Source organism: Notechis scutatus, chromosome 6 (assembly GCF_049901735.1).
Source record: "Notechis scutatus isolate UNSWTSFEM ecotype Mainland chromosome 6, rNotScu1.2, whole genome shotgun sequence".
Taxonomy (NCBI): domain Eukaryota; kingdom Metazoa; phylum Chordata; class Lepidosauria; order Squamata; family Elapidae; genus Notechis; species Notechis scutatus.
The window spans coordinates 20,064,362-20,088,534 of record NC_142014.1 but is presented as its reverse complement, the minus strand read 5'-3'; the positions used below and the strand labels follow the sequence as shown (position 1 = coordinate 20,088,534).

At 36.0% G+C, this 24,173-nt stretch overlaps 1 protein-coding gene across 2 annotated transcripts in view; it reads left to right on the top strand.

Moving 5' to 3' along the window:
* The window catches only part of LOC113418649 (copine-8), a 68,570-nt gene that overhangs the window by 16,803 nt on the left and 27,594 nt on the right, over positions 1-24,173 (top strand). Inside the window, exons 2-8 of one of the 2 annotated variants that reach the window (XM_026677640.2) lie at positions 9,762-9,802; positions 11,657-11,703; positions 16,413-16,516; positions 18,587-18,626; positions 19,377-19,453; positions 20,129-20,194; positions 23,547-23,610. In XM_026677640.2, coding sequence (XP_026533425.1) covers positions 9,762-9,802; positions 11,657-11,703; positions 16,413-16,516; positions 18,587-18,626; positions 19,377-19,453; positions 20,129-20,194; positions 23,547-23,610 — 439 coding nt within the window. The remainder of the gene's footprint in view (positions 1-9,761; positions 9,803-11,656; positions 11,704-16,412; positions 16,517-18,586; positions 18,627-19,376; positions 19,454-20,128; positions 20,195-23,546; positions 23,611-24,173) is intronic. The other variant, XM_026677641.2, reaches the window with a different exon arrangement.

Sequence of the window (24,173 nt, the reverse complement as noted above, 5' to 3'; positions counted from 1 at the left end):
GTCTTCACTAAATGTCTGTAAACATAGCACAGGAATTGTATATGGGTTCCAACATTTATAGGGGATGATATTACAGCAATAGTTTCCAAACCACATAGGATAATTTTTCTGGGCAGCAACGAAAAGGTACAGTATTAACTGGCAAAGAAACACTAAAAATATTCCAAGCTATTTTCAGTCATCCTCACATAGAATTTCGTAGTTGGATTCTAATCATCTCCAGTTATGATTAATTCTTCATGGATCCTCTGAACTTTAATAATGAAAATAATAATATCAAGGATCCATTTTACATTGTCATTTGATAACAAGAATAAGCCTCACTATAGTTGCTCAGCCTGTCCTTTTGAAAATTATCCCAAGGCATTTGGTAATCTTCTGAATTCTATGTTTCTTAGACTATTTTAATTAACCCCTTACTTTAGCAGGTGGACAACTTGGCTGCTGGTCGAAGTGGTTTAGGATAACAATGGATTAATAATAGCATTTTTCCCATCCCAACTCCCATACATTTTATTGTATTCACTATCACTTTTCACATTGTGAAGTTAAATGTGAATAAATATGACTCATGAATAACGTACTTAGTTGGCATACAAACCATGAAGTCACAAACTGGCACTGAGAAATCCTTGGCATAGATTTTATCTTGTCTTTATTGTATCAAAACTGGTTTTATTTTTCTTATTTTTCTTTCTTGCAGATTATATGCATTAGACTGAGTATCTATTGCGTATTTGTCAGTTTTCCTATTTCACCGAAATTGCAGTTTTACTCAGGATAAATTTGATAGCTCTCTCTTGAAGTGGAATAGCTGTTGAATATATAGTCAACACAATTTTTAGGTTATCTATGAAAAAGTGTTCTTTAGTAAAGCCAGGTTCCCACTTGTAGAATGTATTTGTTAGCCCTTTAATCTAAATCCTTCCCATCTTTTGCAAGTTCTAATCTCGTAGTCATTTAGCCTTCTTAATGACCATCATTTCAACTCAGTGGGTGAATTTTCAGTCCTTTGAATAAATTTTACCTTACTGAATAAATTTTACCTTACTGATTTTCATTCCCATGTAACTATAAAGCATTTGCATGATCGTGGACTATTATTTTTATATTACAAAATAAGGATTTCCATATATATGCCAATGTTTTATGGGATGTATTCATACAATACCCTCATGCAACAGCCTTTTCCTAGTGGTATTCTTTGTTTCTTAAGCTGCTGTGTAGCAGCCTCAGGGAACTGAGAGAAAAAGCAAAAGCTTGATTATGGAAATATGCAGATAGTAGAGGAAGGCTTCTCACAAATGTCATTCTCAGCCATAGTACATTTCTGAATAGGACTTGTATATTTAAGTGGAACTGGGTTTTTCCGTTCTGTCTTTTGCACAATTTTCTTAAGTAGATAAGAAAATTATTTTCTCAAATAGTTCTTAAATATTGCTTGAATTGATGGGCACATTATCTGTCTCTGTTCTTGATAGAATATCCTGAGTAAATAGTAAAGGTGGTTAAAAATGAAAGCCTACATTATAAATCCCTGGCACTTTTTTTCGGAAGCTGCATGTGAATTTGCTATTGGTATATGCAGCACATAAGAAATTTTGTGAAACCTGGAAGTATGCATTGTCTGTTGTAGTGCCTGGCCTATTGGCTTTTGTAAGACACTAAAGACCTATCTGTTGCCATGAGCAGTGTGTATATAGTATGCTGGCTGGTATCCTCAGCTACCAGTCTGTTATTTGCTTTTGATTAGTATTGTTTTTATGATTGACTTTAAATTTGTAATTTTTAAATTTACGTATTTTGAATTTGTGAGCTGCCTAGGGTGGTTTGCAAGTTGGGTAGCTGTAGAGGTTGAATAAATAGCCAAACATCTTTATTGCTTAAAATGTTTGACACATGAGATAGTCCTGAGAGGATCATACCAAAAAATTACAATACAATTATTTAGAAGAAAATTGTATTGTATTGTGTTCAAAGACTTATGGTTCAAAATGTAAGTTGAAAAAAGCGTTAGACAGGTTTACTCCCAGTAGTCTCTCCTTTTCATTAATATAAGTATTATACTTAATTTATTTACTTGCTGTAGGAGATAAATGACACAAAAACACCTAAAGCAATACTAGTAAAAGATGTGAATATAATTATGGATAAGCATAGATATAAATCAATATTTACTTTTATTTTTTTAAATGACTGCCCATCTTATGGGCCACAGCCCTGGGCAGCTCACAAAAAACTATAATAAAAAACAAAGAAAAATAATAAAACCAATGTCCAAGATAAAATAAATAAAATCCCAGCTTCTTAAACAACATTCAGTACATCAACATTTACAGTCACTCACCCCATTCAATTCTTAGGGCGAAGAACCAGATTTTTAAGGCTTTCTGGAAAGCTGGAAAAGTTACAGAAAAGTTAGAAAACTCAGGTTTGACTATATACTATGACAGTAAGAGTGACAAGCATCCATATTTATGTTCTTTTCATGATTGCAAAATACCATTCAGTAATACTGTTTAAAGAGAAATAACCCTATTGATGAATGGTGACAAAATGAATTATTGGCCAACTTCTGTGACCTTTTTGCTAGATATTTCAGGAAGGAAAATCATTCATAATTTTATCAATTAGATGATAGTTAGTCAAAATTCAATTAAGAGGGACATCTTCCAATGAGAGATTTATTTGAAATTGTGGATTCTGATGAAGTGGGCAGTATTTTACATGAATTGGATTCTTGTCTCTTTTAACCTAATCAAATTGCCAAGAAGGAGATATAGATTTGATTGGGAAAGTGGTGAATTCTTTGAGAAAGGGGAATCATCATCCTTGAAGGAAATGGTAGTATGCCCTGTCCACAAGAGGGAAGCTTGAATCTTGAAGTGGCCAACAACAGACATTTTCTGCCCCATCAAGCAGCTACATCAACTGGGAGATAAATTCTGCGCCAATTGGGAGATCAAACAAGATCCTGACATGTCTAGTTGACAATTTTGTCAACCAAAAGGTAGAGAAGGGAATAGAGGGTCAGCTATCCTGGACTTCATTTTTACTATTAGGGATGTAATGATTGAAGTTGTAGGAACTTGGGGGGAAGAGTCACTATGTCATATTAGAATTCAACATAATGTAGGCACAGGTAATTGAACAAAATCAATCCATTGTTTTAGATTTCAAGAAAGCTGACTTCAACAAACTAAGAGATTAGGATGGAAATTGTAAAGGGTAAACAATTCAGAATGTTTGGGAGACACTGAAAATGAGATTATAAAAAACAACAACAATCAAACACAATACCACAGAGGGAAAAAAAGAGACACAAGATGAAACCAGCATGGTTGCACAAAGAACTGTCTAAGAAACCAAGGGACAAAAAGAACAAGTATAAAATAAAATAAAATGAGGGGCACATAACTAGAACAGAATACCAATAAATAGCTCAAATCTACAAGGATGATGTCAGGAAAACTAAGGCACAGAATTAACCTAGACTTGCAGCAAATTCCAAAAATAACAAAAAAAGTTTCTTTTAGTATGTAAATAAGAAGAAGAAACTCAAGGAAATGATCATCAGTTCACTAATGTGAGAAAATCATAAGATGGCAGCAGGCAGCAAGGAGAAAGTGGAACTACTTAATTTCTTGTTTGCATTTGTCACAAAGGGGGGGAAAAGTCCAATGATCAAAAGCAGCAGACATAGAACAGGACTGCAGTTCAAAAGAGGCAAACAAATTAGTAAGAGGACATCTATCCACTCTAGACAAATTCAAATCTCCAGGACCAGATGGTTAACATCTCAGGGTTCTAAAGGAGCTGGCAGATGTGATCTCTGAATCACTGAACAAAATCTTTCTGTGGTCCTGGACCATGGGGGAACTAACAGAGGACTCGAAATGGGCGGATGTGATTCTCCAATTTTAAAAAAGGAGAACATGTGGAACCAGGAAACCACAGATCAATCAGTTTGACATTAAAACCTGGGAAAATCCAGGAAAAGATAATCAAGCATAGGATTTGAACAAGGCAATTACTAGAAGTTAGCAATGGATTTGTTAAAAACAGATCATGCTAAACAAATCTTATTACCTTCTTTGACAAATGACTAAATTACTGAATCAAGGAAATGCGGTGAATATAGAATGCATGGACTCTTCAATAAGGCATTTGTCAAAGGAGATCACAGCCTATATCAGCGCCATCACCAGATGGATTCACAGTGTGAATCGAACTACATCTACAAGGAGGGAAGCATGCAGTGGCGTACCTCAAGGTTCTTTCTCCCCCCCCCCCCTTTCAACTTTTTTATAAAAAAAAATCTAGATGAGGGGATAAACCTGAGGGGAATTGCTAAAGCTTTGAAAGATAGAGTCAAGATTCAGAAGGATTTTAACAGACTTGAGCATTGCACCTATCAAACAACATGCAGTTGAGTTATGAGAAAAGTAAGACCCTACTCTTGCCAGCAGGAGGAACTTGTTCTGCTGATTAATTGTTTTCACTGTCAGGAAATTTCTTCTTAGTTCTAAGTTGGATCTCTTTGATAAATTTTCATCCAATTGGAGAGAAAAAAAGATGCTGAGATACTAGAAGGAGTGTGCCCTAACCCAAAGTTGATAAAAGTTCTGGAGGCTAAAGCATATGATAAACAGTTAAGGGAACTAGTTATATCTAGCCTGAAGAAGAAAAGGTTTAGGGATGACATGATACTGGAAGAATACTGTCTTCCAGTACTTGAAGAGCAGTCTCAGAGAAGAGGGAACAACTTGTTTTTCAAAGCATCTGAGGGTAGAACAAAAAGTAATGGGTGGAAAAAGAGAGATCCAACCGGGAATTAAGGAGAAATTTCCTGACAGTAGGAACAACTGACTAATAGGACAGCTCATCTCCCGGAATTGTGGGTGCTCCGTTGCTGGAGGGTTTCAAGAAAAAAATTGTACATCCACTTGTCCAGGATGGTCTAAAGTCTTGTCCCTTGAACATGGGGCTGGATTAGAGGACTTCAAAGTCACTTCCAGCCCTATGATTCTGTTTCTATGTTTCTGTTAATTTAATGTCAAATATTATAGTTTAATATTAGATTATATCCTGGATGTTCACTTCCATGACTTACAACTACAGTTGAGCCCAAAATCTCTGTTGCCAAGTGAGACAGTTGTTAAATGAGCTTTTCCCCATCTTATGACCTTTCTTGCCACAGTTGTTAAGTGAATCACTGCAGTTGTTAAATTAGCAACATGACTGTTAAATGAATCTGGCTTTCCCATCGACTTTACTTGTCAGATGACATGACTCCGGGACACAGCAACCATCTTAAATATCAGTCAGTTGCCAAGCATCTAAATTGTGACCATGGGGATGCTACAACGGTCATAAGAGTGAAATACAATCATAATTTTTTTTCGGTGTCTTTGTGACTTCAAACAGTCACTAAACAAACTGCTGTAAGTCGAGGACTACCTGTACTTTTTATTGTATCTTTGTTAGGGTTTTAAGATTATACAGAACAGTAACACAACAGTAACATAACATTGTTTCCCAACCCCACCCCAAAAATTGTTTTAGCGTACAAAATTAAATTTGTATCTTATTTTACTGTCTTCCTATTACTGTACATTTACAACTGTTTCTATTTTTATTCAATCTAGAGATAGAAAGGTATAGATTGAATAAAAATAGAAATAGTTGTAAATTTCTATCTCTATGTTCTATTTCTCTATTCCTATTTCTATGTTTGTAGCACTATGTTTTCTTATATTAACTCTTAGCTTTTATATTAAAAGCTTAATATATTAATATAGCTTATATTAAATCTTAGCTTTTTAAATCTTCCCTTTTCCTCAGATCTTATTTTCCAGTAGCCAGTCTCAGTGCATTTGCATGCAAAAATCCTTTTCACTATAGACTTGTGAATGGGGTTTTTCTTCCCTCCCCAGTAGGAAGAAATTACAGCCTGGAGCTGGTTCTTACAGCTACTGCACATGGTGGAACTTAGCTATGGACTCTGATTGGGCTCCTTTCCTCCCTTGTGTCTCAGCTCCGCCTCGCAACAGCCTTGCAATTCTCTTCCTACCTGAAAACTACTCTGAGTTGCTTGTCTTTTTGGGTTGGAGGTTTCTCATTCCCAAGTCTCTGCTCTCTTTGTGGCTTGACTCCTTTATTGATATACTCAGCCACCTGCTTTCTTTCAGTTACCTTTTTATAAAACAAACTCACCAGTTAAGGAGAGCTTGGGGCTGTTTTAACCCTCCTGCTTCCAGGTAATACCAAAACTCTGAAATGCCTGCTCACTCCAGATGGCGAGTTCATTCTTCCACAGTCATAACCACCTAAAGCCTAGGTTTGAGGTTGCTGTAAAAAAAAAATAGAATGGTAATATCCACAAAGCCAACCATAAATTTATTGGAGAAATTATGGGATAAAAATAGAAAAAAAATAATTCTTCAAGCCTGGTGAAAGGTACTCTGAAAATTTGAAAAGATGGGAGATTAAAAATAATTTTACAGAATCATGAAAAGTATGGTGCAAGTGCTCATCTGCACCCAATATATAAATATATGCTGAGCCCAGCCCTTTAAATTTAAACACAACAGCACTAATTTCTAATACTTGCCATAATATATTTAAGAATTTTAAGACTCATTGCATTGCTGACTAGACAGTTAGGGTTATGTTTTCTTCCATTGCCCTGAGCCATTATGCCTTGCTTCACTACACTGAATTTAAGCTGGAAGCTATGGCCAGAATTGAAGACCTTCTCTTCAGAAAGGACAGATGAATAATACTGGTAACACCTAGTATGGGGTTCTGAACTTCATGCTAGCCTGTATACAGGCAATAACTATTTCATTTCACAACTTCATTTTCTTTAACTGCAATCTATAATCTCATTAATCTTGATAAAAGTCCACCGACCTTAAAGACTACACTGTTCTATAGCTGTGAGGGTTGCCAGACATCAAGTCCATCTACATGGCTAGCACAAAGCCACTCGTACCTTGTTTGGGTTAAGTTGAAGCCCATTGCAACATTGAGACCCTTACAGCCTCCAGACACTATGATGGGATATCCATGACATTGTTCAGGGCAGACCAGGGTGGAGTATAAAGCTCGGTATTATTGGCATATTGATGATACTTCTCCCCGTACTATCAGTCACCTCACTAGCAGCATCATGTAAGTGTTAAATAGAGGGAGGAAAATTGAGCCCTGAAGCGCCTCGTGAAATCGGTGCTGTTGGCTAGATCTCTCCCTCCCCCCATTCCATACTGAGTGGAACTGTCCCTGAGGAAGGAGAGCCAGCAGAACATAGTGCCACCCATCCCCAACTCCTGAAACCAGTCTAGTAGGATAGTATCATCAACAATATCGAAAGTAGTTGAGAGTTCAAGAATAGTAAGGATGGTCACACTACTCCCATCCCACTTTCGCCAGAAGTCATCTAAGAGCACAGTCAGTGCCATCTCACTCCCATAACCCAGACTGAAACCTGACCTAAAATAATATAATTATCTGGGGAGAGTTTGATTGCATTGTACCTGTGCACATATTATCTATGTGATAAGATAATCTGCTTAGTAGGGTCCAGAGTCCTCTGCAGTGCCATGTGACCACCTTCTTCACAACTTTCCACAAAAAGGAGAGGTTGGAGATTGGGTGAAAGCTATCCAGACTCATTGGGTCAAGTAATGGTCCTTTCAGGAGAGGGCATACTACTGCCTCCTTAAGAGGAACCACTCCTTCCCTCAAGGAGTATTAATCATTCCCTAGACCCAATTATGTGCCCCCCCCCGGCAGCTTTAACCAGCTAGAAGAGACATAGGTCTAACGGAGGTGATTGAGCTAGCAGCTACAAGAGACCCTGGCCACATCCTCAGGTGCAATGCAATCAAACTCTCCCCAGATAATCTTGCAAATCTTCACCCCGGTAATCTCTATGGGCATTTCCATAAAGCTGCACTAGAGTGAATATGAGAGTCTTAATCTGCATGTTCCTGACGCCGACTCTGCACGTGGAACCCAATTTTACTCTCCCCGAGATGGGACTGAGTCACCAAAATAGGCTTGCTGGACAAATCCTTGTGGATTTATTAATGACACAGAAATAATCACATTTTGCTGCCCTTACCATCATAAGATAGACTCTTAATAGTGGCTCTAGTTCATGTTCAGTTGTCTTAATTCCTCATCATTTGCCAGTGGCACTTTAGGCATCTCTTAGCCCTCTTTAGTTCCTTCAGCTCTTCTGTATATCATGGGGATTATTGGGAACCATGTGCACAAAGAGACCACTCAAGTACAATCTGATCCAAGGCTGTAGCCCCTCTCCCATTTCAATGAGCACCAAAGCTTTGATGAGACTGTGCAGCAGGTTTCCCAGGACAATCCCAAGCTGGATCCAGTAGTCATCTGGGATGTGCCGGGTGTGTGTGCCAGAGAATTGGAGGCTCACTGGTCTGAGCATGATGGGAGAAACCAGTTTTTTCCCCCTCCCCCAATGAAAGAGCATTCTGCCACTGGTCTGACAGAAAAGTGTGATGAGGTATATGACCACTATTTTACTATGGTCTGTCTGTTGATTTAATGTTTCTTGCTGTTTTTGCAACACCCAGAATCCACTGGAGGTAAGCAACCAATATATATATTCCTCCCATTAAAATCTGACAGAACACCTCCCCCTTTTTTTATTGGTCGTAAAAGGTCCGTTGACTCTCTCTAGGCACATCTGGCACATCTAGGCATATTCCTCTGGGCAGCACATTAAATTTGATTTAAAGATCCAGCTGCTGAAGACTACAGCATCCATCTACTGAAATATAAAGCGTGTGTGCGTGTGTGTTCTTTCACAGAAAGTATTGCCACTTTTCAATAAATGGATGCTGTGCTGTTCAGCAGCTGGACTTTAAATCAAATTTAATATGCCCAGAGGAAGTCACCTGACTTTTGACAGCCAATAAAAAAGGGGAGGTGTACTGTCAAATTTTGACCAGAGGAATTTTGACTGTCTTTTGTGACAGTTGCCTAGAGTCTTGGATGATGGGATTAGGTAAGACAGAAAGGCCTTTAAGTACACTTAGAATTGCATTTGAATTTCTTTGTATTTAAAAAGTGTGTAAGCTTATTCTTTTTCCACATCTTTAATACTCTTGATTTTTGTCTCAATCCTGGGATTGATCTGTTGCCTTGTATCTATCAGCCATTTCAGCTTGCTTGAACTAACTCCCAAAGTTTTTGTTTCGGTTTTGTTTTGTTTTGTTTTTGCATTGAGCCAGACCCCCATTTGGGAGATGTTTTCCCCTCTGTCCTCTCCTGCTTCCCCACATAACTGGTGTGGAAAGAAGAAAGGTTTATAGCAAAACAGAAGGGGAGGGCAGCAAGGAGACTTAACTTGCTAATTGCTGTTCACCCACAGCTGCAAGTTACCACAGAACAGGAGAGCCTCACTGAAGGGACTGGTTCTATCCCAAGGATGCCTCTTCCCTCATTTCAGATACATTTACCACTTTAGTGCCTAACTGTGTGTCTTTTCAAAGTTGTTTAAAATAAATGTATGGCATCTATTGCTCTGATTTTCCACCTCCAGCTACTTATTTGGCATCTCTTCGAAATTATTGGTTCATAGCATTTATACATGCGCTGAGTGATCTCACTACATTTCAAGTATTTCAATTCCTACAATGCGTCAGTTTCCATGATTCCGCTCCGCAGTTTGAGTAAAATGTTTTTAATAAAAATATAATTTTATTTTGTTTTATTAATAGGAACCTTTTGGATAGAGATACATTTTCAAAATCTGATCCAAGTAAGTATTATTTCCCTTTTGGAATAAAACAATGAAGAAATGAAATTGTAAATTTACCGTTGTTTCCTTATCATATCTCGCTATATTGCTAACATCATTTTAGCTACTAGTTTAGCTTTTCTTTGTTTAGTTTGAGTATTCAAGGAACTGGCTAAAAAGTTAAAGATCCTTTCTTATGTATACTGTAGTATTCCAGAATAGTGAAAATGAGATATACTATTTCTTTTGCAAGTTTCTCCTTACCCTAATATTGTAAAAAAAAAAAAAAAGATATCTACAAAACTTTAATCTGTACAACAAATATTCTTGTCGTTATTTCTAAACTCACAAGAATTGGCAGAGAACAAAGTAATGAAACCCCAATTCAAATTTTGTTTTGAATCTCATGACCCAAGTAGAATATAGATTTTTTAAAATTAAACTATTTGCATAAAATATGAGTTTCCTCTGCAGCTAATTCAAATTGTCCTTCCAGGTAATTGTCCTTCCAGGTAAGAATAATAATAATAATAATAATAATAATAATAATAATAATAATAATAATAATAATAGCATCTTGCAAAGCTTCTTCATGATAGGCTTTAGAAAGAGAATATAAAAATCTAATATCTTCATAAAGCAGGTAAAACTCTATTTAGGAGACATCAGGTGTAACGGGCAGAATTGTATCTCAGGCTTTACCCCACATAGTGAGCAAAGTGTTATTTTCAAAGCAGTTCAGACAATTGACATAATTTATGTAATTTGTTTCAATGTATGTTTGCATAATCATGCAGTTGTGCAAATAACACATTGATAAAAATTACATTAAAATTAATTGCATAATTATGCAAATAATGTACATAATGTACATTTGCATAAATAATGTACATTACAAGGATATAATTTTAGATACCCCTTCCACCAAATGTACTGTTGAATTGAGATTTTAGTGTAGGAATTTAAAAGCCAAATGTTGATTAATTGAACACCTATTTGAATGCAGTTTTGAAGTAGGCTGTGTTTAGAGATCTGAAAGCTTGAAAAAAAATGTAGATATTTTGTGCCTGTTTTTCCAGGGCCTATTTTGTCTTTTGTTTCCAAAAACTGATAAAGTGGCTATTAAACATTTTTTTTATTTTTAATATATGACATTCAAGACGTTAAAAATAGACAAGCTTGTCAAGGGACAAATCTCAGTAGAAGCATGAATTCTATTACACTCAGCCTTAAAATTAATATACCCACTGTTTTCCAATTAAGTCTCTTTCCTTTACTGTTGTACAATAAAATATATTACATTTTTATAGTTAAAATGACACTTTAAAAATGTGATGTAAGGTGGGATTGGCAATAGTTTTTATGGCTGACTGTAGTTGGCCATATGTGGTGTGGAAGGGATAAAATAAAAAAAAGATTATTCCTCCCCCCCTTTATCTCCTAGTGTAATGGACAAATGTTGAACTTTGAATTTTCTAAAATAAATCTATTTTCTGTGAAATCTGAGGAGGGGTCTTTGTTCTCTCTGTGGGCTCTTCCTTGGGGAGGCATACAGCCTGTGAGTTGTATAGTCAGGTGTAAATTAACAGGAATGGATATTTCTGGTAAATTTGAGTGTTTTTAGTATACATTTAACTCTGACTCAAATGCCTATTTTTAAAAAATACAATTATCTGTTATATATTTTTTAAAAATAAACAAAACACCACATACAAATATATATTCAAATTCCAGATATTAATTTCAGTTCATTAACTCTTAAATATAATTTGTGTTATATAGTTTTAAAATCTAAAATCTGCCTAATATTACAGATTAAATATTAGTCTAATACATTTTTTATATTGATTGCCTGTTTTTTTTCCTCTTCTACAGTTTGTGTTTTGTACACCCAAGGGATGGGAAATAAAGAATGGAGAGAGGTAAGTTATGTATAGCGGTTGAGTACTGTCATATAAAAGTAATATGTATTGGTATGATAATTTCTTGCTTTCCGAGAACTGGCAAGGACCAGCATAGCAAATCTACACAAATGCAACTTCCCCAATAATTGCTTTGGGTTAAACTCTATCCTTCTAGGTTTTGAAAGTTGATGTTGCCATGTAAATGTCTTGAATCCTTCATACTCAGTCTCTAACACTCAGTTCAAACAAAAGACTCAAAATCTATCAAGTACCATACAACCTTTGCCTTGTTCCAGATGTTCTTGCACTAGTTGCAATGTGGTGTGGTCCTTTTCTAGCTGCTACCGAGTCCAGGCAAAACTTTAAGCGGGATTCCCACCAGGATATGATGCTCTCTGCAGTTTGTGGTCCTGGCAATTGGTTTGCTGTTTGAAATAGCTGCCCATAGAACATAGAATCATAGAATTGGAAGCGACCTTGGAGGTCCTCTAGTCGAACTTGAGCAGGAAGGCAGGAGAAGCAATGCCAGTCAAATAGTTGTCCAGTCTATTATTAAAAACCTGCACAACTCCAGGTGGCAAGCTGTTTAGTTGGTTAATTGCTCTCACTGTCAGGAAATTTCTCCTTAGTTCTAAGCTGTATCGCTCTTTAAATTTCCACCAATTACTTTCTTGTCCTGCACTCTGGTGCTTTGGAGAATAAGTTGAACTTTTCTTTGTGACAAACCTAAAGTATCAGAAAACTATCATGTCACACCTAGTATTTCTCTTTGTTAATATGATATGTAAGATAAGTATTCCTTTAAAAATACATAGCAATACCTACTCCATATTTACTCTTCAGATGAACTAAGCTGGAGTTATATAAAAATGTTTCTATTTTCATGAAAACATGTTTGTTTTCAATTTTGCAAGAACATATTTTGGCAGGGGATATAAGACTTTCTGACAGGTCATATGGGCTTTTTGGAGGGTCACCATGATTAGTTTTAAGTTAGAAATAAATAATGTCAAAGGATGTAGATTATGTCAAGTATTATGTATATTCCTGGAATTAGAAGGGGAATAACAAGTATGATGGACATTATTAAAAACAGACCCTTACCCATCCCTGATCTTGACTAATGAGAATATAGGATGGGAGGAACTGGGGTAGGCTTTAGAAAAGGTATAAAAATATCTATTGTATCACTGGAAGCTTGTATCTCACTCCTCCCCAAAGGAGAGTGAGATTCCACATTTGTACACACGTATACACACACACAAATATATATGTGTGTGTGTGTGTGTATGTATATGTATGTGTATATATGTGTGTGTGTGTGTGTGTGTGTGTGTGTGTCAGAATTATCAGAGAAGCCATAGAGATTGAAAAAAGACCTGAAAGCATGAATAGAAGAGATGATTCCATCAGACTGTCAATTATTTGGAAGCCTGCACTCACAAACAAAAAAATCTCCACACCACTAGCCAGGCAAACACCTGGGAACAAACAGATCCCCCCTGATACCTCCAGCTCAAGCACACCCCAACCAGGCACCCAGATGAAACCTGGCTTCCTAACAAATGATAGCCGTCCATTTACTCGGAGCCAAGCTGCACTAAAAGCCTCCAATACGGTAACACAATGTTGCCAGCCAATCAAGACACAAAAAAAGCCACAAAACAGACAGAAGATATTAGAAACACCAATCAAGCAGAACACAGCAAACTCCAAGACCAATAAACACAGACCAAGACTCCCAACCAATCAGGATGAAGGAAAAACCATTCTGGCACAGCAATAGGCTGCCCCAAATTTAAAACTGAAACAGCTGTGAAAGTCTTACTCACAGACGAACACAATACAGAAGCCTGATGATGGCAGATGAGATTCTGCCGAAACGTTGCTACAACTTTAAAAGCACAACTATAATGACGTGGGAAAATACCCGAACAAAGCTCATACATACATACATACATACATATATAACTTCAGATGGTCACTAAATGAATGGTTGTTAATTAAGGACTACCTGTAACCAAATCATGAACTGCAGATATATCAGTTTCTTTGGCCCACTGAGAAAACTGTTATAAGATAACCTTTACTGTCATTTTTTACTGTGAGCACTCAGGCACACATTAAAAATGAAATTGTGTTGCCTATTCTCAAAGGAAAGTATATATCAACCCATACGCATACATAACACACATAAACATATGCTACACACACACATGCCTACACATACACATACATATATATAAACTGATATATCTGCAGTTCATTTATTTGGTTATAGGTAGTTCCTCGCACTTTCAACTCTTGCAACATTCTCAAGGTCATGTGATCAATATTCAGGCACTTAGCAACTGGCATATATTCACAGTGGTTGCAAGATCCTGGGATACTGTGATTGACATTCGTGACTTTCCCAGCTGGCTTCCAATAAGCAAAATAAGTGGGACAAGCCAGATTTGCTTAATGGCAAAAATATTGTAAAATCAGGAGCAACTCACTTAACAACCACCAAGATCAAGTGAGGTACTAATACCACACTATAAAGCCTTAGTAAGACCACACCTAGAGTACTGCATCCAGTTTTGTTCACCACATTATAAAAAAGATGTTGAGATTCTAGAAAAAGTACAGAGAAGAGCAACCAGGATGATGAGGGGACTGGAAGCTAAAACATACAATGAATGGTTGCAGGAACTGGGCTTGGCTAGTCTAGTAAAGAGAAGGACCAGGGGAGACATGATAGCGGTCTTCCAATATCTGAGGGGCTGCCACAGGGAGGAAGCGGTCAAACTATTTTCTAAAGCTCCCGAAGGCCGGACAAGGAATAATGGATGGAAACTGAACAAGGAGAGATTTAACCTGGAAATAAGGAGAAACTTTCTGACAGTGAGAACAATCAACCAATGGAACATAAGTTGCCCTCGAAAGTTGTGGGGGTGCCATTACTTCAGACTTTTCAAGAAGAGATTGGACTGCCATTTGTCAGAAATGGTGTAGGGTCTCCCGCTTGGGCGGCCGGTTGGACTAGATGACCTACAAGATCCCTTCCAACTCTGGTTAGCAACAGAAATTCTGATCCCAATTGTTCTTCAAGGATTACCTGTACTGTCAAGTCCTTTTTTGTGTGTTCTTCTGAAATCAAGTAATGCAGAAACTTACTCTTGTCCCATACGCATTGAATATGTATATGAACATATATATTTGAACATATACATATATATGAACATATATATTTCATGTAAAACTACTTGCTAGGATACAAGTGGTTGTATATGAAAAATAAGAAACTTGTTATGATACTTCATTGTTTGTTACCTCTTTTCAATTGTGCGGAATTAAATAAAAATATAATCAAATAATGATTTTGGTTCTGATATTTATAAAAAGCCTTTGAAAACTTTAAATTGGAAACAAGCATGCATGTGTTGTATTTCAGGCATACTTAAGATACAGTTATTGGTGCATTGCATTGCCTTTTTATATACTAGGTTCAATTCTTTTTTGAGATTACAACAGAAGAAAAAATGATCATGGCGTATGTTATAAATGAACACCCAAAGGATTGTATATAACAGTTTCACATAGTCGAAAGCTCCCTTCAGTCAGGTCAACAGGCCAAGAAGTACTATTTTTTCCACCGGAAAGAAATGGGAACTTAATGGAGCATAAATTAATGCTTTGTTGTCATTAGCAATAAAGATGTACTAACTCGCTGGGAGAATTACAGAATAACAGAATTGGAAGGGACCTTGGAGGTGTTCTAGTCAAACGTCTTGCTCAAGTAGGAGATCCTATATTATTCTGGAAAAATGGTTTCCAATCTCTTCTTGAAAACCTGAAGAGATGAACCACCCACAAGCAGTAGAGGCAAGCCATTCCGATGATTAATTGTTCTCACTGATAGAAAATCTCTCTTTAATTCTAGGTATTATAATTTTTTCTTGGATAAGCTTCCATCCATTACTTCTTGTCTCTCCCTCAGGTTCTATGGAGAATAGTTTGACCTCCTATTCTCTGTGACCACCCTACAAATATTGAAAGACTTCTATCACGTCATCTTTAGTCCTTCTCTTTGTTAGACTAGACTTTCCTAGAAAGAAAAAAGAGAAACTTTTCGCTTTCCTGTTTCATTCTGGATAAGGGCTGAAAATCCTTCCAATTTTGCTAACAAAAGAAAGGACTTTTTTGTCTCCCAGAAGAAGAGTAGGATATTTATGGAAATGATGTTATACATATGAGTGTAGGAAGTGATTTTGTTTGTGTACATGCTCTATATCCAAACATCTGAAGTGACTGCAGAGCCAAAAATCTTACCTACTCATAGCTTATATAATAAAAAAGTGACAGACTGGGATAAATGGCTCCTTAATGAAATCTGAGTATTTAACAAAAGCATAATTTGAAGCAAATTGGACTATGACTTATTATTATATCCTTTGTAGTCAATTTTGGATGTATTAAGTAGAAGAATAATATTAACATATTACATAGATCAGATAATATTTGGAAATAAGTTCTGAAAATACTTAGTTCTGTAAGGACTGAAAGTTTCTGTACCAGTATTTCATTTTAATTAAAGTGTCTCATTTCCTCCTTTATCTCCTTTAAACTGGTCCACAATTTGTTCACATATGTTCATATTTTTTTATTTGATATTTTTGTTTGATGTGCATATACAGAAAGATATTTATATACTGATGTATTTTCTTTAAAATATTCTTTTATAGTTTGGAAGAACAGAAGTAATTGACAATACTTTGAACCCAGATTTTGTAAGAAAATTTATAATGGATTACTTTTTTGAGGAGAGACAGAATCTGCGATTTGATTTGTAAGTTTACTAATAAACTTGGATTTTGATCATATAAGTTAATTGATCTATCGTAATAGTATGGATAGCTATTTTGTCAGTAAACTACTTACATTAGATAAGTCATATTTTATTATAGCAGTTTAAATTGTAATGAAGTGCTGCTATTTAAAAACAAACTGCAATAAAAATCTTATGTGAAATTTTTTTTTCTAAAATTATAGTTTTCATTATTTTATAGTATATTTTCAGATTAAGACAGTGTAAAAACTGTCCTGTGCTGCAGGCAGGTCAGGATATATCAATTTATCAGGAATTAACTTAAGTAACAGCAGAAATTATTTCTTATATCTCAGAACAATGTAGCAGATAAATACATGAAATCATATTACCACAATCTGTTGTTTCTTTTGCCAACCACATATGTATTTTTATCCAGTAATTTTTTGCCTTTGTTCAAGTCCACCACATATGCTAATATGACCCAGGAGAAACTTAGTTTTAAATGTTCAAAAGCACATTCTGTCTGCAGACAATTTACTGGATTTTTTTTTAACTTAAAAAGGCAGTTTAGGCATATTGATTTTGCTTGGACCTGAAAGCTCTTTTCATCCCAGTAGTTTTTGTTGACATTAAAGTAGTTTCAGGTCTGCTGCTAATCTAAAATAACAAACAAAAAGTGAATTAGTTATTGTCATAAGATATTCTCAATCATATTGGTTCATATTGGTAATTCAAACTACTATGTTACTTACAGTAGAGACTTTTCTCAATGTTTGCATTCTCATGCAAGGATCTTACAGTTCCTGATTTATTCTGATTATCTGTGGTGAATGCTGTTAGTTCATGCTGCCTGCAGCACATTCCTTTTTACATCATTTAAATAAGAATAACTAACAACAAATTTTAATGTGAAGCCATAAACCAGGTTTTGCTGTCATATCTTTGTTTATATAGTAAATCAAGAATGTAAGTTTGATGCCACATCATAATTTGTTTTGCTTGATTATTTAAGAAAAACAAACAGAAATAAATGGATAACGATACCCAAGTACTGTTTACCAACATTTAAAAGTATTATTTGAGGGAATCGTGTAGTTGCTGTCTTTTTAATAGTGCCCACCATCTGGAACAGTATTCCCCCAGAGTTTCAAATTGCTCTAAGCATCCTGTTCTTTAATCCAGCCTTGAAAACCTGGCTATTTCCAATAGTAGGTGCCCAGTGAGGGAGAAGAATTTTATCTATGCATTAGTGTTTTAGTCCCTGGATTTTTAATATCTATATTTTTTTAACTTGTACACTATCTAGAGTCACGAAAAGATGTGTGGCTTATAAATAAACAATGATTTGTAATTGACATATGTAACAAACCCTTCAGAGTGATATGTATTTTTGCTGTAAGTATTTTTCAATACAGATGTGCAATAAATACCACCTGTGGGCGGTATATGGCCAGTGATTACTCCTCTTACACACAGTCAGACCAGCCCTTTCTCCCAATTCAATACAATTTTTATTTTTTGTTTTGGCATTTTTGAGGGGTAGCTGAGCAAAATGGGTGGCATAAAATTTGTAGAGACAAATTTATAAGGCAACATTTTATCCCTTGTAAAATGCTAAAACATCTGAAAACTTGAGATACTAATCCCACCCAAGTTTTTTTTAGCATATATCTTTTTTAATGAATTTCCAGTGGGCTTTGTAATAAAGTTGTGAAGCAATGCCTAAATAGATACTATGATCTTAGTGGAGTACAAATCAGAAAACAAAAAAACCTTCATAATTATACTATTTATGTTCTGTCAAATACAATGGAATGCCAGTTAGAATCAGGGATTTCCTCTTATTTCCTATGTGTGCTATACATGTTGTTCATCACTTTTTGTTTGTTGGCTGGTTTTCCATTTTGGAGATGCGTAATTGATTTAGCCCCAGAGTGCAAGATTAAGCTAAACCTGGAAAGTGGGTTTCTCACATAGTAGGTTTTATCTTGTTCATTGTCTCTCTATGCTAGCTTTAGTAAACAACTCCAGTATGTCCTTGAATATTTTTGATAGAAAATATGAAATAAATCTATCATTTCTTTATAGGTATGATGTTGATTCTAAGAGTCCAAACCTTTCAAAGCATGTAAGTGCTTTAATTTAATGTTACAAATTTATCCATATAATATTTTATATTAATTGGGAATCTGGGAGCCAGTTGAGTATAGTGATCACGGCACCAGGGTAGAAATTAGTCTCAACTTAAGCACAAAGGTATCTGGGTGACTTTAGGTCAGTCATCCTTTCTCAGCTGTAGGAAGAAGGCAATGGCGAACCACTTCCAAAAATGTTGTCAAGAAAACTTGCAGTCTCCAGGAGTCAGTACTAAATGAAAACTGGAATGAAATTCACAAGAAAGATTATAAGGTGGGGATGAAGTGAGATATTAGAGCAGGTATTTGTTTAAAGCTTATCACTGTATATGTCTTTTTTAAAAAATAGCTGTACCAATTTTGTTTTTAGATAAAGTGTAATAATATGTTCCATTCAGATTAGTAATATCTGTAGCAAATTTCATATACATATTTGAAAAGTATTGAGGGCAATGAGTATGTACAATGAGCTCTTGACTTACCTAAGGTCATTCTGTTCTCATAAACTGTAATTCTTGCATCCAGACATAATTTGTTTTATTTATTTATTTATTTATTAAATTTATACATCACCCATCTCACTTTTGAAGTGATCCAGAGTGACTTAATTTAATTATTCCTAATTATGATTTTATATCTTAATTGTTCATAAGTAATGTATTTCCTGTGCTGATAAATGTAGTGAATATGGATGGAGTACTGCAGATGGAATAATGTCTAATAATGTCTTTTGTGATTTTCAGGATTTCTTGGGACAAGTGTTCTGTACATTAGGAGAGATCGTTGGGTCACAAGGAAGCAGACTAGAAAAACCAGTTATGTAAGCACATTTTTAATGATACAAATTTAGTAGCGCTGTGTTGTTGCAAGCCCAATGTTGTTTTCATAATTTTTATTTGTTCTCACAATGCTGATCTGAAACTGATAGAAGAGAATATTTGTAGCTCAGGGTTGAACCGTGGAGTCCTTGGTGCTCTCTGAACTTGATGGTTTTCTTGCAGATGTTTTATTACCAAACTAGGCAACATCATCAGCACTGAAAAGAACCAAAATCAGGTAGCACCAAGAACTCCACTGATCTGAAATTACAGGTAACCATTATAGCCCAACAAGGTCATTATTTGAGATAATTGTTTTCTCACTCAAACAGAGGGGACTTCTTCATTTCTAGCCCTGTAGGAATAGAATTTTCTTCCAACATATTGTTTCTTCTCCAATTAAATTAAATTGTTGAGTTGGTTTTGAATATATGATACCTTTGTATTGGTTTTTTAAATTGTATTGTAAAATAGAGCTGCCTGAAATACACTTACATGAAGAATTTAAATATCTTAAATAAAATCAAGCATTTAAGAATATTTTCTTTTTGTCATATATTACATGCATATAGCGTTATATAAATGTATCTCCCTAGATAAAAATACATTCCTATTGCTATGAAATAAGTGTTTTATATAAGTCCATGAATTGTAAAAGTAAGATATCTATTTGGCAGATCGAAACTTCCCTGGTGGAACCTGGTTGTCAAAGCAAAAGTGGCTGATCGAAGTAGCCTGCAGAAGTGTGTATTTGTTGTTGGAGGGAGAGTAGCTGCTGCTTTCATTTGGAATGACTATGTATTGTTGCATACATATGCTTTGGTGTGGCATTATACATTGCTGTGGGACTGTGTGTGATACCTTTATTTATTTATTACATTTATATATGCTGCCCATCTCATTCTTCAAAGTGACTCTCGTACATATTGCTGCTTACAATGTATGCTTATAATTTATAGTCATTTCTAGTGGCTGGGTATCTTTTCAAGTGCTGTACAGGTAGTCCTCATTTAGAGCCCAATGGAATGGTAATCAAAAAGTAATTTCGCAGTCAGACTTCATATTTATAACCTTTGCAGATCTGTAGAGCAAAGGAGAGCTGAAGTACAGGTAGTCCTGGATTTATGACCATTAGTACTTTTGGGTGTAGATTGTAACTCCCTTCGTTCACTGAATGAAGGGAGTTACAACCTATGTCCAAAGGTACAGCCTTTGCAACAGCCCCATTGTAAAGTAATTAAAATTTGAGCACTTAACATTTGTGCCCCACTCAATCATGCTCCAACTCACCCCCACCTGCTTATCTCTTCCCATCTCAGCCACCCACCAGCATGCATAAAGTTACTATGTACCTGGAGGCCTCAGCCTGCTCACTGGCTACTTCTTCCTACCTCATCATGCCTGGGAAGCCCAGCCCCACTCCCCACCCCACCATGCCCTGGAGGCCTGGGCCCTCTCCCGACCCAATCACACCTGGCTCCACTTACTTTGGACTTTTTTCTGCAGCTGTGTGGATAGGCAGGCTCAGCTAGAAAGAAAGCTAGCAGTTGGGATCTTTGTGAAGATTAGAAAAACACTTTCTACGTTTTCACTAGGTTTCTAGCTACACCTCCCATGGGCTGGGTGTACCTGTTAGAAGCTGCAGAAAAAGACAAATGTAAGTGGACCTGGATATGGTGAGATGGGTAGAAGACACAGTTCTCCTGGCCTGAAGCAGGTTTCTGCATGCTGGTGAGTCCTGTAGTCAGCCAAGGCCTCCCAACCCATGCCCAGTTTCCACACACCAGTAAGTGCTGGACTTCCCAGGTCTCCCTTACCTCCTGAGGCGCCCCTGCATGATCCTTTAATGACTGCAACTGGGAGAGCTAGGATTGAGTTTATTGAGTGAAGTCATGGTGTTTCATTTAACAACCACTTCACTCAACAACTGAGATTCCAGTCCCAATTGTAGTAATAAATTCAGGATTATCTATAAGATTATAAGCACAGTCACTTAATAACTGACTTGCCACTCCCAATTGTGGTTGCTAAATGAAAACTATACTGTTATGCCAAGTTTAATGCTTATATGTACTGAGCTCTTGCATGTTGTCAGCATGTAGGAAGTCTTTGCTGCCTACCTGTATTTGCGTTTACTGCATTCCTACACAGCCTTATTTCCTATGCTACAGTGCTGTTCTTATGCAGTATGTTTTCATATGTTGCAGTGTTTGTATATACAACATATACACAGTGTACATAATAATGCATATCCCAATGCTGTTTTCCCTTGATTACTGCTGCATCGTAATCTTAATTTGCCTGGGGCATACTGCTAAATTTTGCTTTGTATATTTTCATAGGATGTTCTTCTCTGTTTTATTGTTATTCTTACTTGCTTTGCTTGTTGCATGCTTTTGGATATGTCTGAAATAAGGGTTGGACTGAGTAGCCTGACTTTGTGTTAATTTTCAATTTTTGGCTTGCACCACTTTGTGCTGCTTATATCTCTTCTGCTTATATTCAGTTGCCTTGTAGCCTTTATGATAATAGATTATATGGCAGAGTTACTGAAAATATTCTCAGCTTTAACTTCCCATCATTGAAACAAACAAAAAAATGGTCTTGAATTACGTTTTAAGCACTTGGACAAATTATGAATATAAAGTAGTAGTCAAGGATTTTTTTTTAAAAAAAAATTTATTAAGCCATTGGATGGGGGAATATTGGGCATTTATTCATTCATTTATTTGAAAAGTAACAGATGTTGATAGATATAGAGAGTCAGGCAGTTTGGCCATCATAGGAGAAGAAAAGTGGCTATGTACTGTGGTCCTAAGATCTTATTGATTCATTGGCTTTTCCTAAAAGTTGCGTTGTAGGGTGTTCTGGGGAATGTGAAGTTAATAACATTAGTACATCAAACATTGATTCTAAATATAAATTTTCTGTCACTGGCACAAAACTGTCCAACAGAAGTGTAGCAAGTTGTGATTTATTGTAGATAATGTATCTTATGGAGGTGAGGTGGGCAGTGGCTCAGCAGGTAAGATGTTGAGCTTGTTGGCTGGAAAGTGGGGAGCTCACATTCAAGACTGAGTGCCATATAAACAGGGTGAGCTCCCATTCTTGCCCCAACACCTATCAACCTATCAGTTCAAAAGCATACAAATGCAAGTAGATAAATAGATACCACATTGGTGGAAGCGCCCTGTGACATCATGCTGGCCACATGATCACAGAAATGTCTTTGGACAGCACTGGCTCAATGGCCTTGAAACGGAGATGAGCACCACCTCTACATGACTAGTGGAGTAAATTCCGCAGGGACTCGTTTATCTTTTCTTTTAATGTATCACACATCTGCTATGTATAAGGATGTGTTATGGTCATTAAGGTTCTCACATCTACTCTGAATTAAGTGCATCACTACAAATTATTTATATTTATATATTTGCACACTTCCTTAATTGAAGAACATTTTCTCTGACTCTTTTTTGTGAACAGGAAAGGCTGTTTTTGTAAATCACATTATCATTACTATAGTTTTTTTTAAAAAAAATAATTAAAAAAATTCCTTTCATAGTAATTTGAATGTAAATAAACAGAGCACTTCTGATATGTTAAGCACAGTATAAGTGGTATGCATTGTGAATAGTATTCAACCTACAATACATCCTCCCACTTTTTAAAAATTAGTTGTGTTGAAAAAAATCAAAAAAATCTTCACTTTAAAGAAAAGGCATTTTGTGCCCCAGAAAGCAGGGAAAAAATGGTAAATTAACATCTATTATTGCTGTGCCATATAAGATGTGGACCTATCCTATTAAGTTTGCTTGCAACTTCTCTGTGAGCCTATCTTAGTTGATTAGTTCCAAATAATCTTTTTTGAAACCTGGGGGAAAAAATTTAATTCAAGGAACTGTAGGTCACTAGTGTATTGCTTTTCTGTTTTCTTTCCTATCCTTTCAGCTAGGGAAAAAGTGCATGTGCTATTACTATTGAAACGTATATGAAAGAGCAAACAAATCTGATAGAAATTATCTAGTGTTCTATTTGTTTGGAAACTTTCTTTACATTTATATTTCAGTTACGCATATGATTTTTTTTTAACAGAGGAATTCCTGGGAGGAAATGTGGCACAATAATACTGACAGCAGAGGAACTGAACTGTTGCCGGGTAAATTAAAAAATTTTGTTCACTGTGTAGCATGACCAGTCATTCTCTTATCAGCTCAACCTTACATGCAGGATTGTTGTGGGGAAAAGTAGAAAGAAGGTGCATGGTACACAGTGCCTTGAGCTAATGGGTGAAAGGTAGGGAGGGAAGGAACAAAGGAAAGTGTTCTCTAATAGTTAACTGGAATCAATAAAAACACTTTCCCCTTTGACTATAATTCATTACAGTAGCAACCAATTCCCTAAAAAGATGATGGTTCTCTAAAGTTGAAAAGATTCTAGAGAGGAGACTCACTAGAACCCAAAAAGCAAAAAAAAAAAAAAGGTCAAATCTTAGCCCCATCTTGCTGTGATTGCATGGATCCTAGGAGCTCTTGTATGGTGCTTTTCACACTTAATCTTTATCTTGAAAAGTATCCACAAAACAAAAGAAGCTTCTTCTGAATATCAGCATTATTTTCTAGATGACTACTGAATTACAATCCTATGTCATTGCATTACGAGCTACTACAAATCCACAATATTGCTATTAAGAAGGCATCGTGATTGGAAAAGCAGAAGTCA